Raw genomic sequence first — 16001 nt, forward strand, 5'->3', positions numbered from 1 at the left:
GATTTAGATTGCCTCATTAATTATGTTCATTTAATTATCTTCATTCTTGAATATATATGTATATATATTCATTGCCACCTGGCTATTTTGCAGTGGTATGTTAGTGGATGGGGGTGCTGGAAAAGTACTCTGGTCCTGGCATCAACTCATAATATCTGCAAATGTTGCTTTGGCTATACTCAGTCCTGTCTCCCACCAAGCTTCTGCTCCTTGTAATAAATGCACCCCTCTCTCCAATCTAAGCATGGCATGCATGGATTCTTTTGGTTCACCTTCAATTTCAAACTGTGAATTGCATATTTATTGAATCATAAAGAACGTGGATAGAAAATGAAATTTTGACTCGCGATTCACTCAAAAGTAGAAGTTTAAACCAATAATTCGACCAAAGAATTTGACTTTGACAAGTCTTTTGAGGTTAGTTACATAATTTTTTTGCCTTTTCACAGTTTTATTTGAGATCATAGTAGATAGAAGGCTTAATTAAGTTACGTATATTCTTTCTCACTTCTTTTAAAGTTATCTTAAGTTTATATTATTTCTTCTATTTCCTTCAATCTACATGAAGTTTCTTCCACACATAGGGGTATTTTAAGACCTCTATTGTATGTGTTCATGCCACTTCAAACTTCAATCAAGTTTTTTGCGGCTCATTATTTATCAAATCTACTCTCAGTTTGGCTCTAACATGAATACATGATCATTTTTTTATTTATACTTTTTAGTTTTGTCACTTATTTATCTTAGTATTTTTATTTTTACTATACCAAGTTTATCTATATAATTTTTTTTAACAGATGCTCTCTGTGAGCTACCCATGGAGACAAGGAAGGCCTGCTACCGGAATGTTTGCTACATGATTGTGCCCATCTCTTATGGCTTCGCCTGCCTCTCTTTTTTTTTTTTTTTTTTTTTTTTAATTTATTTTATTTATTTCTACCGACCTCTTCCTCAAGCTCGGTCCCCCTCCTTCCGTCTTTCAGGATTGACTTGAGTACTATAGTGGATTGTATGATAGTCCTATAAATTATTCTTTGCATCCATCATTTATACAAAATCTCAATCGCACCCCAAATATTTAATTCTGGCTCCCCCTGATCCTGATAACAAACGAACAGTACCGGAATATCCACCCAATATTTTTACCAAAGAAAAGGAGCGAATCCACCCAAAACAGTCGGGTTGTCAGTGGATCGGAGTGGATCCGGATTCTGATCAATCTGAGTGGATACCTTTTTAAAAACAGTAACACAGAAGGCGATTGATTCGATTCACGCCGAAAAGCATTCCAGTTCGAATTTGGAGAGGCGAGCCGATCAATCTATCTAGGGTTTTGAAAGCTGATTACTGGAGGTCCTGGAGCTTCAGATAGGGTTCTGAAGGAGGAGGGGGATCGTTCGTTGTGATGGAAGCCAGGAAATTGCTCAAGGACAAAAAGTTCTGGATCGCATCATTCATCGTTGCCTGGGCTGCTGGTCTTCAGGTAAACTGATAATTTTCACTCTCATTTCATATCAAACTAAACTATTTTATTATTCGCTCTCTCCCATTTCGGTTTTTTGTGTTCCTCTCTGTAGGCACATATGATGTGGTTACAGAAGCAGGACTCCTTCAAGAACAAGTTTGGTACCCTCAATCAGAACGAAGACGACGAAAAATAATGATTTTCGATTTCGCTCTCTCTCTCTCTTCCCCGGATTCAGATTCATTTTTCGGCTCGGGTGCTGTTTTGCTATGTAATAAATGTAATATTGTCTTGCTTTTTATGCTGTGAAATTTTCCTCAGTATTTAAATCCGTGCTCTCTCGTTTCCGATTCTGAGATTGTATTTATCATATATACAGAAAATGTGAAACTGCGAAGAAAACCATTACACACTAATCACAGAGACTCTGCTTGCTGCGCTCCACTGAATTTATCGGTTCTAGAGTTTTTCAATACTTGCAATCCCTTTTATGTATAAAAATTCTATCCGATTTTAATCTTAGGGTTCTGACTTAAACATTGTTTGCTATTTAGGGTTACGATAGGTGAAATTTTCTTGATTTGTTTCACTTTCCATAGCTACGCTTACGCATCGTGCATCGTGCACCTAATGTTTTCCTTTTAGCGTCAGAAGTGACCGTTGAATGCTTGGAAAGCAAGACGAGGAAACCTTAAACCAAGGCTAACCTGTAATTAATTTTCAATGAATTAATACTTAACTTGTTGTGAGAACAAAGTTAGAACAATGGAAACTTTCAAGTAATCACAAGTAATTTATTTATTTTGATGACATATTTGATATTTCCAAGGTTGATTATTTGACTTGAAGCGTAGTTCAGAAGTTTATTGTTTAGTAAGTCAAGGTTCTTGGCCAAAAAAAGAGAGTCAAGGTTCACCCCTTAACCCTGAACCTGATTATTGATGTTTCAAAAGTGCCCCTTAGATTTTTCGTTTTTTTTCCGAAGCCAATTCAATCACAAAGATGATCCCCACTCGCCAGAGAGGAATTTCTTCAATCGGATTATGCTTTATATTTGATCTCACAAGTTATTTGTTATTGTCAAGAAAATTGACTTTCGCTTTCAGTTGAGTTGGAAATTTTTATATTTTGAGTATTTTAAGTTGTACATTTATTAATGGAGGGCGACACAAAGAAAATAAAGACAAGTGTCATTAATCACCATCTGTATATTACCAAATAAGAAATATTATTACCCATAAATGAAGGAAGACTTTTATTATTCATCTCATAATATAAAGAAGCATGTTTCTATACAGTTATGGTATTTAATAATTTTTAGCAAAATTTATTAAATACCATACCCAAAAAGAGGGCAAGCAATGTGCTTCTTAGTGATAAATGTTCCATGGTCAAAATGTTTTCTTTTCTCATATATAAAACCTTATGTAAATTGATTTTAATATTTTTATATATATATTTTTTTTGGGTAAAAGCTTTTGCAATAAGGTACTATACATGAATTATTTATTAGTTCTTTGAGAAACTAAGAAACAAAGATAAAGATAATAATAATAATAACAATAATTGTGAAGGGTTATATAGGCTTATAAAGTCCATTTTCTTGATTAACTAATTAGAAGACTTTGAAGTAATCATTCATCACAACAAAATAAAATCTAACATTACTAAGTAAAACAGTTTCTTAATACTTACGGTAGAAAATTGTCTTATACGTTATTCCACTTTAAGTATTAGTGGTAGGAATTTTCTTATATGTTATTCTACTTTAAATATAATTATGTAGATAGATGATGTATTTGTAGTTGCAATTTAATTGAGATGTTATGTTATAAATTAAGCTAAATTTAGATAAAAATTTTAGAGTCCGATTCAAACAAATGAATTGTCGTGCATTGGGATGCAATCTTACAATATTTTGATTAATTTTATAGTTTGATTCAACCAAATGACTTACTGTGTATAGGTATGCAATCTTAGGGTAGTTAAGTTGACCACCGGCCGTGAATATTCATAGTTTTTAATTTAATTTAATTTAATTTTTTTTGAATTTGCACATAGTGGATTTCAATGGATCATTAATACTCACATGTGTTATATACTTCTTAAAAAAGAAGAAGTTGTGTTACATGTGTGATATCATGTGTTTTTTCATTTTTATTTTTTTATTACTACATATATGGTAACTTTGAGACTTTAAATGAGTGTGTCAAAGAATTCCATGCAAGAAAAGGGGAAAAAACTACCAAATTGTCATGCTTGAAGGTGGCATGGTTATTTAAGGAGGATTATGGCTTATGACTTTTAGTTGCTCAACCACTCTAAATGGCAATCTTCAATTAGTAAACTATTATTATGAAGAAAAAGGGTTCTATCTTAATATGTAAGAATCTTCATCGAAAGAACAAAATTAGACATGAAGGGTAAAGAGCTCCACAGGAAGTCCGTCTAACATAGGTTAAATCCTACCTCAAGTAGTAACAAATTGACTGGTGATTATGCTTAAAATTTTCTATGTCTAAAAGTAGTTGTGATTGGTCTTGTATGCCTTGCTAAGGAGTAGCTAATGTAACGTTTTAGAACATTGAATGGGAATTGATTTTTTAGATTAATCACATTAACATTTAAGGTGTTTTTAATGTTGTTTTTAACATTTTTTCTCTCTCTCTCTCTCTCTTTTTTTTTTTTTTTTTTTTTTATTCTAAGATTGGTATATATGTATTCCATGTATTCCTATGCAAATCAACATTATTGTGACACCTATTGTGTATTATCCCTTTTTTCAGAAGAAAGTCTATTTATTCGGACGAAGAAACCTAAGCTTCAGAGGAAATATCTCTAAGCCAGAGAGTGGAAAATGAATAAACGATTGTATCCTCACTCAATTGAGCCTTCACACTAGACTAGACTAGACTAGTATTTTGTACCATCCCATGACCTTATATATTTAAGATTATATTTTATCACATGAAAAATTATAATCTATCTAAAAGTTTATATCTGAAAAAAAAAAAAAATGTGAAAAAAAAAAAAAAAAAAAGAGTCGACATATTTGGAATAATGAAAATAAAAACAAAAGAAGTTATTTGACTTGGAAAATGCTGAGGAAAGACTTAAATCAACCATAAAAATGATACCTTGGGTTCAACCTCATGGAATGAAAACTTTAGTAAATAAATGAAATGAAAACATGTTCATGTAATGTAATGCATTATTTTATTATCTTTAAAAAAAAGGGTTTAGCTGGTTTTAATTTAGTTGGTTTCAATGTATTAATAAAGGAAAGTATTGACTCTTCCTGGATTGGGCATTTGGGGTTCGATTATTATTATTTTTTTCTCTCAATACTGAAGCAAAATAGACAAGAAGTTGGTAAGCAACTAAGCTAAGGGATTTTATAAAAATAAACAAAACTGGCGAGGCTTGTAGGTGGCTCGCAGGAAGCACTCATCATTTCATACTGGCATCAAATATACAGATTTCTCACATCTTTGAAAATATTTACAAGATCTTGTAGAAATTTTAATGATAATATATATTCTTTAAATCTTTAATTAAATAAAAAATGATACTTCATAGAAAAAAAAAAATGCAAATAATGTGATTATAAACTAAAGAGTCCAATTAGAGAAAAAAATTTCGATCCATGCGACAAATTTGAGTCAAATCTTAGAAATGATTTTTTCATGTTAAGCTTAGAAATATGAATGAAGTGGAAAATCTAATCACTAATCATTGCCTAATGCCCAAATTAATTAGCATAAGTTAAACAGAAGGTAAAATAAGTGGTAGGAAGAGTTAGAACTTTGGTGTTGACCTAGCTGGAACCCAGGTGGACTTTTCTCAACTCTCTCAGTTCACAAATCGAATTCTAGAGTCCAATGTGGCTCAGACATGGAGGATTGAATCGAGGGAAAATTAGAAAAAAACAGTGGAAGGAAAATGATTTCAGGCTTCAGGCTTCAGCCGAGAAAGGAAAATGGAAAATGGAAAATGGAAAATGGAAGGTATAGTTGGTCCCACCCACGAAGAAAAAACAATATATGTTATGATTCACACTAGGTTGAATTTCACCCAAATAATTTGAATTTCTGATTGGTTGCCACAACCTTTTCGAGAATGTCATTCTCCTTGATGTTACATTCTAGCTATCAAGAAAATGAAAAAATAAAAATAAAAAATCTCAAGTATGGGTATTGACCTGCGAGTGTTTGTGTGGAACACGAACGTTGTTCAAAATTAAGGTTTTACACATTTTATTGTAATTTTTCTCTGATAAATTTTTGCAATTTAAAGACAAGTAGTTGGTGAGCAAAATAAGAAAACACGGGTGGGGCAATTAAGTAGCAAGGAACGTGGTTAGCAAGAAGTCGATCATCACTTAGTTTAGTTTCGTATCACATCATATATATGTGTAGAAGATTCTTCATATCTTGTGAAAATATTTCTAAAAGGCGTTGCATAAATTGACTCTTCATATTTATATATACATGTACAAAGAATACAGTTCAGATTCTAATTAATAACAAACAACCATGCGTGTTTAATTTTAACAAGTCTTAATTAATTAATTAATAGATGAAATTAGGTCAGAGAAGTAATGAAATAATTAAGGGTTAATTACATTCACATGTTCAAATCAGCATCGAACATCCGTGGAGAAAGAAAGAGATCTTCTCTGCTAGCTACATACACAAGTAGGATATAAATATATAGAAGCTAGCAAGAGAAATTTTGTAATGGGTTGGTGACCTATTCAACCAATTCAACCAATTGAAACAGCCAAGCTCATGAATGAAGTCAATCCACAGTAGCATTAATTAATTAGTTTAAGCATGAGATCATATATATATATATATATCTCTATTAAAATCCAGTATCTCAAGGAATCAGGTGTAAATGCATATCACTTAATTATTTGGAAGAGGCAGTTAAGTGAGGTCACGCATATCTTTTTTTTCTCCATCCACTAAAATAAGCAAGTTAGATTAAGACAGTGAATAAAAGTCATGAGTTCATAATTATTCAATTCCCACTAGCTAGTAAAGTGAGATAAGAGAAGATGAAGACGAAGACGGATAACTATAGAGTGATTTCATTATTATCATACAAGGAATTCAAATTATTTGCTGACTTTGAGAAAGTCACTCAAGCTTCTCTTTTCTTATACCTACTTCAACTACCAAGAGTAGTAGTTCTTCTTCTTCCTTCCTTAAGTAGCACTGCTAGCTATCAAAATCAAACTAAATACAAGATGAAGGTGAGGTGACAATGATGCATGAGTATTGATATAGACGTTGTATTGATCGGTGTGTTAATTTTCAAATCAAATATATATAGAAGATGAAGAAGTTTTGATGCTAAGCAAATGATCGAATTGAGTTTAAAGGCTATACGTTAAGTATTGACGTTGAAAGATACTGGGTATGGGTACATGTTTATATTTTAATTTTAAGTAAGTCACTAAGTCCATCCATCTAGATTAGATAAGATAGCTACAACAGTTTTTAGTTGAAGTTATCTTCTTGTATGGTTATATTGGACAAGAAATTATTTTTCAATATATACATATGGTGGTCAACAAAAAACTGTTTGAGGTAAGAGTAAGATGGTGTGTTATGTATGTTCAAGTATTAGAGTAGGACCAATGAAATTCAAACCTAAATTCAACCATGGACTCTCTCAATTGTGTATTTGAAAATTTTTATCTAAATTTTTAAAATTTTATTTGGTGGCACGGTGCTTACTATTGAGAAAATTCAATATTTATTTTAGTAGAAGAGAAAATTCAATAGTGAAAAGAGAGAGAGATTAGTTTTGTAAATCCAGCAGATGAGATGAGATGAAATGATGGTCTAGAAGGGTTGAAAGTCTATGAGTATTTGTTTATATATGGTTTGATCTAGAATTGAAATGGCACACGTTATTCTCATTATATATATATATATATATATTGAATGAAGAAACCGGAAAGTCAATGGAAATGTGGGGCGAGGGTAGTGGTTTGACAGAACCGGAGGAGAAATTTACAAGTAAGTAACTTACTTAGGTTGAGCCGGTCAGTCAAGACTCAAGAATGAAATTATTAATTAAGATATATAGAGAAGAAGTTCCCCTCAACCTTGGAAGCACCGGACGAGTAATTTGAATCACTACATTGTTAATTAAACCAACTGCTACTGCAGCAGAACTGCCATTGCAACTGTTTTGGTTGTTTTTTGGTTTTGTTTTGTGTATGTTGTGAGTTTTGGATCTGTGAATCTCCGGCGCACCCAAGTACGTACCTAAACTCTAACAAACTCACACCCACCACATCACGCCCCGCCCTGCCCCACCCTGCCCCACCCCAAGTAGAATCTGGATCATCATCCCGGTGATTTTTCCACTACAAAAATGGTAGGCCCTACACTAAAAAATATATAAAAAAAAAAAACCAGCTCTGAGCTCCTGTTTTTTGTGGTGGTAAGCGGACGGAGTCGCTCAGGTACATATGCACGCACGATAGACAAGAAACACCACCACTTCGATCTGCTCCGTCTGATGCGGGATTAACACATGGGATGCATGCATGCATGCATGACGGATACCTGATTTATACTCTATATATATATATAATATAATATTTAATGACTGATTCCCACTACTTTTATGATTTGTTTATATGAGTTGTGGGCCTGTGGCACTATTACTACTGTTTACAACTACTCGGCGAGTCGCTGTACATGGTGAGTGAGTGGTTTCTTTGATCTTTCTCGTTTGATTGATTGATTGATTGATTGAGGATGAGATGATGGTGGCGGTGCCTCCTAGCTAGTTGTAGTTCACTAGTTCCTTCCTTCTTCCTAACTGTACATCTCTTTATTTTACAGGTTATTAATAAATATATATATTATATATATATATATATATACAGAGAGATAGATATATTCAATCATCATTCAAATGATGAATCAGGGAAAGGAATCTATCTGTAATACCTAAATGGCTAAATGAAGTCTGTGTGAAGTGTGAACGCATATATATCGAATTGGGGAAGGTGACAGCACAGGATGCGTGCGAACCGGTGTGTACCTTTGACACTTTCCTTCTTAGCCTCTCCTCTCTCTCTCTCTCTCTCTCTCTCTCTCTCTCTCTCACTACTAGTAGTATTACTTGAACACGACACTTGTAGTCTTGTTTGTACACCACCACCACCACCGCTTACACAACTTAGAAACGATCCGATCCGATCGATCAAGGACCATCGCATTACATTACGTCACCGGCCGTTTTATGTATATATAATTATATAATTATATATGATATCAACGTGTGACCCACGTTTCCTTTCCATCTTCAATAATATTCTTCCCCCACTACACGTTCCCAACTCAACTCAACTCAACTCAACTCCTTATTAATTATGAATTAATATTAATCACTCCATCATTTTCTCTGGTCTTTTTCTTAATTTTCAGAAATTTCCTATGCTACTAGTAGCTAATCCCATATATGATCCATCCATCCATCCATCCATCCATCATGACTCTAGTCTCTATATACACATGTATGTTGCATGAGGATGATGAATTAATCACATCACATCAATCAGTAAAAGGGAAATACTTTGTTGTATATATATCATGCCGTGATTTCATCATCTGCATGCTTGCCGGCACCCCCCCCTGCCCTAGCTAGGCTTGCTTGGTTGCGTGGAAATATTTTCATTTTTATGTTCATATTTCAAATTATGATGATACCAACGAACTGGACTTTGACTAATGAGACTAGGACTGTAGGAGTTAATAAGCAGTAATACTTCTTTTTCTTCTTCTTCCTCTTCCAGAAGGAGGTTCCACCCAAGAGATGAGATGAGATGAGATGAGATTTGATGACATAGTTGCTTCCTTCATTCCTCCTAAGTCTTAACGTCACCATTAACCAATTTCTGCCTGCCTTGGAGAGTAACTTCCGTCTTTTCATACTCACCAAAATATTATATATATATATAAACAGAATTACAAATAAATAAATAAATAAATAAATACTTTAATTTATTATTATTATTATATATCTATCTGTCATGTCTTCTAGATGAGATAGCTGACTCGGAAACTTCTTAGGAAGACTCACTACACTACACGCGTGACAGGTTGGCTTCCCAATCAAGAGTCGTTCCTGAAATGGCTCACCACTTACGTGGCTGCTTCATCACGGCTACGTAAAGATACTTAGCTTGTCCACCAATAATCCTTAACTCCTCCTCCTCCTCCTCCTCCTCCTTCATAGCTACCAGGAAAAGGAATGAATTAGATTTAGAATATAATATATTACCGAATCAAAACTCTCCGACTTAGGTTTGGGTTTGGGTTTGGATTTGGATTTCCTTCCTTTTTAAGTCTTACTTCACCACTACGTAATAAAAGGGCAATCTTGTCATCAGCTAGCTCGCTACTACTACAAAGATAAAACCGACAAGTCAATCATACCACTCTTCTTACTTAGTCAGCTTACAACCACCTCCTATAAAACCCCCCATCTATCATCTAATACTTTCCATTATTCTCTCCATCGATCTACTGCAACTCAATTCATACCAGACTTTCTTAGAACAAACCTTTTTACGTTTTCTTTCCTACCTCCTTTCAGACTTCGTAAGATACCCCCCACACGACCAATCAAACAACAGAATCAAACACCAACCATGAAGAGAAGCAGAGTTGAAGGAGGAGATCATATAGACAACTTATCCATGGCCAATTGCTTGATGTTATTGGCTCGTGGAGGAGGAGGATCACCGACTGTTGAAGTTGATTCGTCGGACTCGATAACCAATAACTCGTCGGGTCGAAGCTTCGAGTGCAAGACCTGCAATCGGCAATTCCCATCGTTTCAGGCCCTTGGAGGACACAGAGCAAGCCATAAGAAACCCAGAGTATTAGAACTTGGCCTTGGAGGAGATGGTTCACATCACCAAAACACCACGCCCACAAAGCCAAAGACCCACGAGTGTTCCATATGCGGCTTAGAGTTTGCGGTTGGCCAAGCTTTGGGCGGTCACATGAGACGCCACAGAAACGCCTTGGCCGGTGGACCTGGGAGTTTATCTCCACCACCACCAGCAAGGACCCCACCGACGACCACGACCACGACCACGACCACCCAAGTGGCGGTGCTGAAGAAATCTCAGAGCAGAAGGGTTTTGTGCTTAGATTTGAATTTGACACCTTTCGAGAACGGAATTGGCCTGGAGTTTCCGCTTGCCGGGAAGATCTCTAGCGTTCCATCCTTTGCTTGATGATGGATTGCTTCCGACGATTCTTCTGATGCCTAGCTCTCTCCGTCACGTTTTCGTTGCCGTTTTTACTTAATTTCAACATTAATTATTTCATTTTTTATTATAATAATTAATAATAATGTAGACGTACGTACACACAGATTATATATCATGGTGGTATACACAGATAGATGATGATTCGGTCTTGTACATACTGTTCCTAATGAGACCTTAATCCAATTGATTTTCTTTTACGACTTTGATCACCCTGTTAATTTGCTTTAATTTATCCTCGACTCTTTTAATTGTGTGGTAAGAACCATGCATGACTCTCTCTCTCTCTCTCTCTCTCTTTAGTCTTTACACACGCAAAAATTGGAAAACCATGCATGACCTTGAAACAATCCGCTAGCTGCAAAAGCATGCTTGGGTTTTCAATCTGTTTATATATCACCGTTAGCATCTTTTGTGATGAGACAGTTGACCGACGGAAATTGGTGGACCAATTAACTCATTTTCCTTCCTAAACTTTGACAATGAAAAAATCAATTCAATAAGCTCTATAGAAAGAGTAAATGACAATTCTTAGACCAAGAAAAATGGGGTAGTCAAAAAGTCAAGATTTATTTTGAGTTCATATGTACTTTAGAAATATCTGTATCAGGTCATAAAACGTCTATACTCATATCTTATTATACATACGTATATATTATTGTATTATACGTGAGTTTACACATTAAGAATAAAATCCTTTTATGATTAAATGACAATATTTTAAAACTAAAACCATGAGAATTCCATATAATTGGTTGATTCATATATATATACTTCTGTTTTTTTTATTTCTTTTTGGTACAACACGAATTCATACATAAATATAGCATTTATATAAAAATATAGTTAAGAAAGCCCTCGAATTATAATCCATCCACATGTATGAAAGGTAAAATATTTTTATTAAATCTCTCAATTCTAATGTTGAGAATAATAATTGAACTCTAGAATGAAAGAAACCCAATTTGATAAGTCCTGCCTATTGTTTTCCTTTATATTATTATCAAAACATGTTATTGTCTTAAAACATTTACAATAACATTAAAACATAAAAAATGCGCTTAAATTAGTTGAACTATTTAAAACTAACCCTAAACCGAAACTAATATATTAGTCAAATGAAAACCCTAAGACCAAACTGCTTGAGGAAAAAGAAGAAAAAAAAACCACCTAACTTATGCCATTTTCCTGTTAGGATGAATTCCTTTGCAATAACTTGTTTATCATGTGATACTTTCATTTTCTTTTTCTTTTTTTAATTTTTTTTTGGTCAACAAATTTCATTCATTACGCCAAGTAAACACCAAGTCCTTACACAAATCAAGGTCCCAAGGATCATAAACAAGCCAGAAATTTCGACTTAACAGGGACGAAGCCTCCTGGGCCAAGCCATTACCAGCCAAAGGTGTCAATTGGTACGGTTTCATTAATTTGGTATGGTACCAACTTTGAATGCCGAAAATCAGAACCGTATCCTACCAAATTTACATGGTACGGAACGGTTTCGGTATTTGCAAAAACGGTTCAGAATAGTTTCAGTATTAAATCGGTACGGAAAAATTGTATTTAGTGAAGTACACTTTTGGTACAAACAAACCCATGTCATTTTTATTATTAGTTCATTAAGATCCTAATGAAATTTGGATCAAACAATCGATAGAATCTTATATTAATAGAGACAAAGCAAGTAAATTTAATTAATAGAGACAAAATAAGTAAATTTAAGAAAAAGAGTGAAAGAGGAAATGAAATTTTGAAATAGGGAATTATGAATATGGTAAAGTGTTTTAATTGTAAAATTACATTTATATTTTTTAATTTGGTACTGTTTCGGTACATACCGACGGTATAAATACCTGAAACCGGAACCATATAGAAGAAATTCAGTTTTGATGCGGCATGGTGTGATTTTAGACGACGCGATTTAGTACGATTAAACGGTTTTGATACGCAATTGACACCCTTATTACCAACTCTAGAAAGAAAAACAATAACCCATGCAACTTTTGTTTACCAAATCACAAAAGATAGTTGACAGAACAGCTCTCTACTCTGTTTACCATGCAATGTTATGTATGGGGTTATTAGAGAAAGAACCCCATTATATGTGATTCATTACTCGAGGTTAATTACCATGTCACTTTTTATAATAATAATAATAATAATAATAATAATAATAATAATAATATTAATATTAATATTAATCCTTTTAGGTTGATAATTCCTTTTGATATGACTAAACTAAACATTTAATATATATTAAATATAAATTTTTAGATGTAAGAGACTGAACTGGAAAAACTGGATTAGTAAGGATGCAAAGAAAGAAAATACATATGTTGGAAAATTTTATTATTTAAAGAAGTGTATGTCTACTCAAAACTGGATAATCAAGACCAACTTTTGGAGTGAAATACAAATCTTAATTGTATGATATATTCATATATCGGATAGGGTTTTGGGGTCAATTTAAGCATGCAGTTTCTTTCTTGTCCTTTTTAAGTTTTAATTAACACATACATCCATCTTACTGCTATGACCATCTGATGTATAATATATTATACTAATCCGGTGATTGGAAATAGCTGCGTTTTTTACGTATTTCTAATTTTCCAAGTAGGGTGGATTTTTATTTTTTATTTCTTATTTCATTGGTTCTTCAGTTTTACGTGGGACTGAAACTGATCCACCTTCCCGATATCAATTTAAATAGCCCAGCCCACGACCCTTACCATCTATGATCTAGGCCTAGTTCTGACAAATTCCGTAGACAAGCCCGCCCATTCTAGCCCATCCCAGCCCAAGCCTACCCATCTTTAAAAATTGTATGGTCAAGTACATACATACAATGAAGGACCTCCTGTTTCATAATGTAGCAGAAACACACATTTCTAGGTGTCTTGCTTCTAGAACCCAGTAGGACTTTTAAAAACGGTTTCTTGAAGCAAAACTTTTCATGAACTTCAATGTATGTTTCAAAAATCACCTGAGAAAAAGCACTTTTATCAAACGATTTTCCACCGCTTTTTTTTGTTTCCCGGCCCCAAGTTAAAAACATCAAAAACTGTTTTTCAGTGAATTATCAAACGGGTCCTAAATCTCTTCATGTATACTCACTCATAAGCGGATAAGCTTGGGTTTCCTCTCTCACAGAGTCACAGTGGGTAGGTATAAGTAGGCGAAAAAAATGGTTCGTTTCTTCCACATATATTATCCATTCTTTAATTTCACGAATAGTAAGAAGATATCTTGTTTGATAGGGATACGGCTGAATTGAACCTTTGTCCGGTCTAGCTGACCAATCCGGACTAACGGACCAATGGTGGTCGAACATAAACATGGTTGAACCAAGATCAAATCGCACGCCATGCCATATGCAGCAGGTAACGTCGTATGGATGTAAGGATAACTAATCTCACTTGAATTCTCGAACACTGATCCTGATTGATTTGGGAAGCCATGATCAATTGTGGAGTCTAGGTTGAACTCAACCATTGGTCATCCAAAGGAAGCCCTAATTCTAACCATCAAGAAATAATCCAGGTGACAACTTAATATCTAAATAATCCCCATACCTTGCCATGCACACTTCAACTACTTCACTTAGTATTTGAGAACTTTGGAACTGGTGTTCTACCTCTACACCTATGTGCTTTCAACTTGATTGTCAAGAGGCATTTCTCGACCAATCTGGTCAAACACGTTATTTTGCAGGTTAGTCGGCTTGCACTAATGAATAGATTTTTGGAGCTAAAGAAGAAGAAGAATAAATTATTAGCACAAGTGCTACCTGTAAACTGTTATCCCAACCCATTAGTATAATATTGCCGCAGATTTTGAATTCCCATCGATTATGATTTTATGAAAGACTCTTTGGGAAGGATATTTGATCGAGTCTAAAGTCTTTGATGTAGTTTTGTTTCGCTTTCTGCAATTGACATCACTGGAATTAATAATAAACGGTACCCAACTCTTATCTCCTCCCAAAGTGATCACCATTTGATTAAAAGCAATATACCCCAGGAAGAGTCTTTGGTCAACAGGCATGATATATAGTAAAACATGCAAAAACAGATCGATCTCAAAGGATCTAGTAAAAGATCTCGAGGATAAGATTAACTATATTTTAGAGTGGATTAAAATCTGCATCTGGACACGGAGACAAGGCCATTGTGGTACGTGTTCTTGAATTTGCTGTGCTTGACAAGAACATTTGCCGGCAAAAATGGGGAAGATCCCTTCTGACAAGGGGAATTAGACCTACAAAATTAGCCAAATTCACATAATTAATTACAGCTAGCTTAATAAAATTATTGATTTGTTCTTGTTGGTTGTTGCCTAACAAAGAGACATATAATATAGAGAATGATGTAATCTTGCACTGCTTGCATGTCAATTCTCTAAGTCTTCTTTCTTCCCGGCCTCCTGATCGATCGGTTTTCCATATCATATATGTTTTTGAATTGGACGCAACCCAATCCTGACCCAATCCTGACAGGGTGTAGGACTCAAATTCTATCTCTGAATGGGTCAAGCTGGTCTTGTTTTATCCTGATACGCTCAGATTTTAATCTTCAAAACAAAACAGCGTGCATGAATTGGGGGGCTAATCCATTGAGATAATTAGTTGGACATTTATTAATTATTCAAACTCGATTCATATGTTAATATGATTTGACTAAATAAACATAAGGTTGCCAACACAAAATTGCTCTGGCGGTAAGACGCACACCTCTTAGCGAAGAGGTTGTCGGTTCGACTCTCACCAAGGCGTCTTCCTTGATGATATAATCGAGGTGTGTGCAAGCTGGCCTAAATGAACCGCAGCCCCCAAGATAATTAAATTAGTATAGGGAATAAGATCAAGCCAATTTGGCCTAAAGGTTAAGCCCAAACCTACCCAATCCAGGACCAGTTATTTTGTAACCCTAACCCACCGTTCGTTCAGGTTGGGTGAAAGTGTGGAAATGCCATTAGAGAGGCATTTTCCCTTAAGGAGGTCAGTTGAATAGGTACGGTCACAAAGGGAGAGGTGATCTTATCCTTTCACCCACAACCTTTGGAGCTCTCTATAAACCCATTTTCGAGTTCATTTTTGCCCTTGTTGTTATTCTATTAAATAGATACCCTCACCCGAATGAACTTTCAGCCCCCAAAATAAATAAATAAAAGGGATAATTACTATTGCCCCCTTGTACTTTGATTTTATTACTACTTTATCCCCTG

The 16001-nt window shown here is 34.6% G+C and overlaps 2 protein-coding genes across 2 annotated transcripts; both read left to right on the forward strand.

The window, feature by feature from the left end:
- The first annotated feature begins 1116 nt into the window (after nt 1-1116).
- On the forward strand, nt 1117-2017 carry LOC149027176 (hexose transporter). Its single transcript, XM_089160100.1, has 2 exons — nt 1117-1483; nt 1578-2017. Exons 1-2 carry the CDS (start codon nt 1406-1408, stop codon nt 1659-1661), a joined length of 162 nt encoding a protein of 53 aa, XP_089016226.1. The 5' UTR covers nt 1117-1405; the 3' UTR covers nt 1662-2017.
- A 7911-nt stretch (nt 2018-9928) lies between these two features.
- LOC149027177 (zinc finger protein ZAT11-like) lies at nt 9929-11240 on the forward strand. The gene has a single exon (XM_089160110.1). The coding sequence runs from the start codon at nt 10149-10151 to the stop codon at nt 10740-10742; it is 594 nt and encodes a 197-aa protein (XP_089016236.1). The 5' UTR covers nt 9929-10148; the 3' UTR covers nt 10743-11240.
- The last annotated feature ends 4761 nt before the right edge of the window (nt 11241-16001 follow it).

Source organism: Hakea prostrata, chromosome 1 (assembly GCF_041222555.1).
Source record: "Hakea prostrata isolate BN-2017 chromosome 1, UWA_Hpros_2, whole genome shotgun sequence".
Lineage (NCBI taxonomy): Eukaryota > Viridiplantae > Streptophyta > Magnoliopsida > Proteales > Proteaceae > Hakea > Hakea prostrata.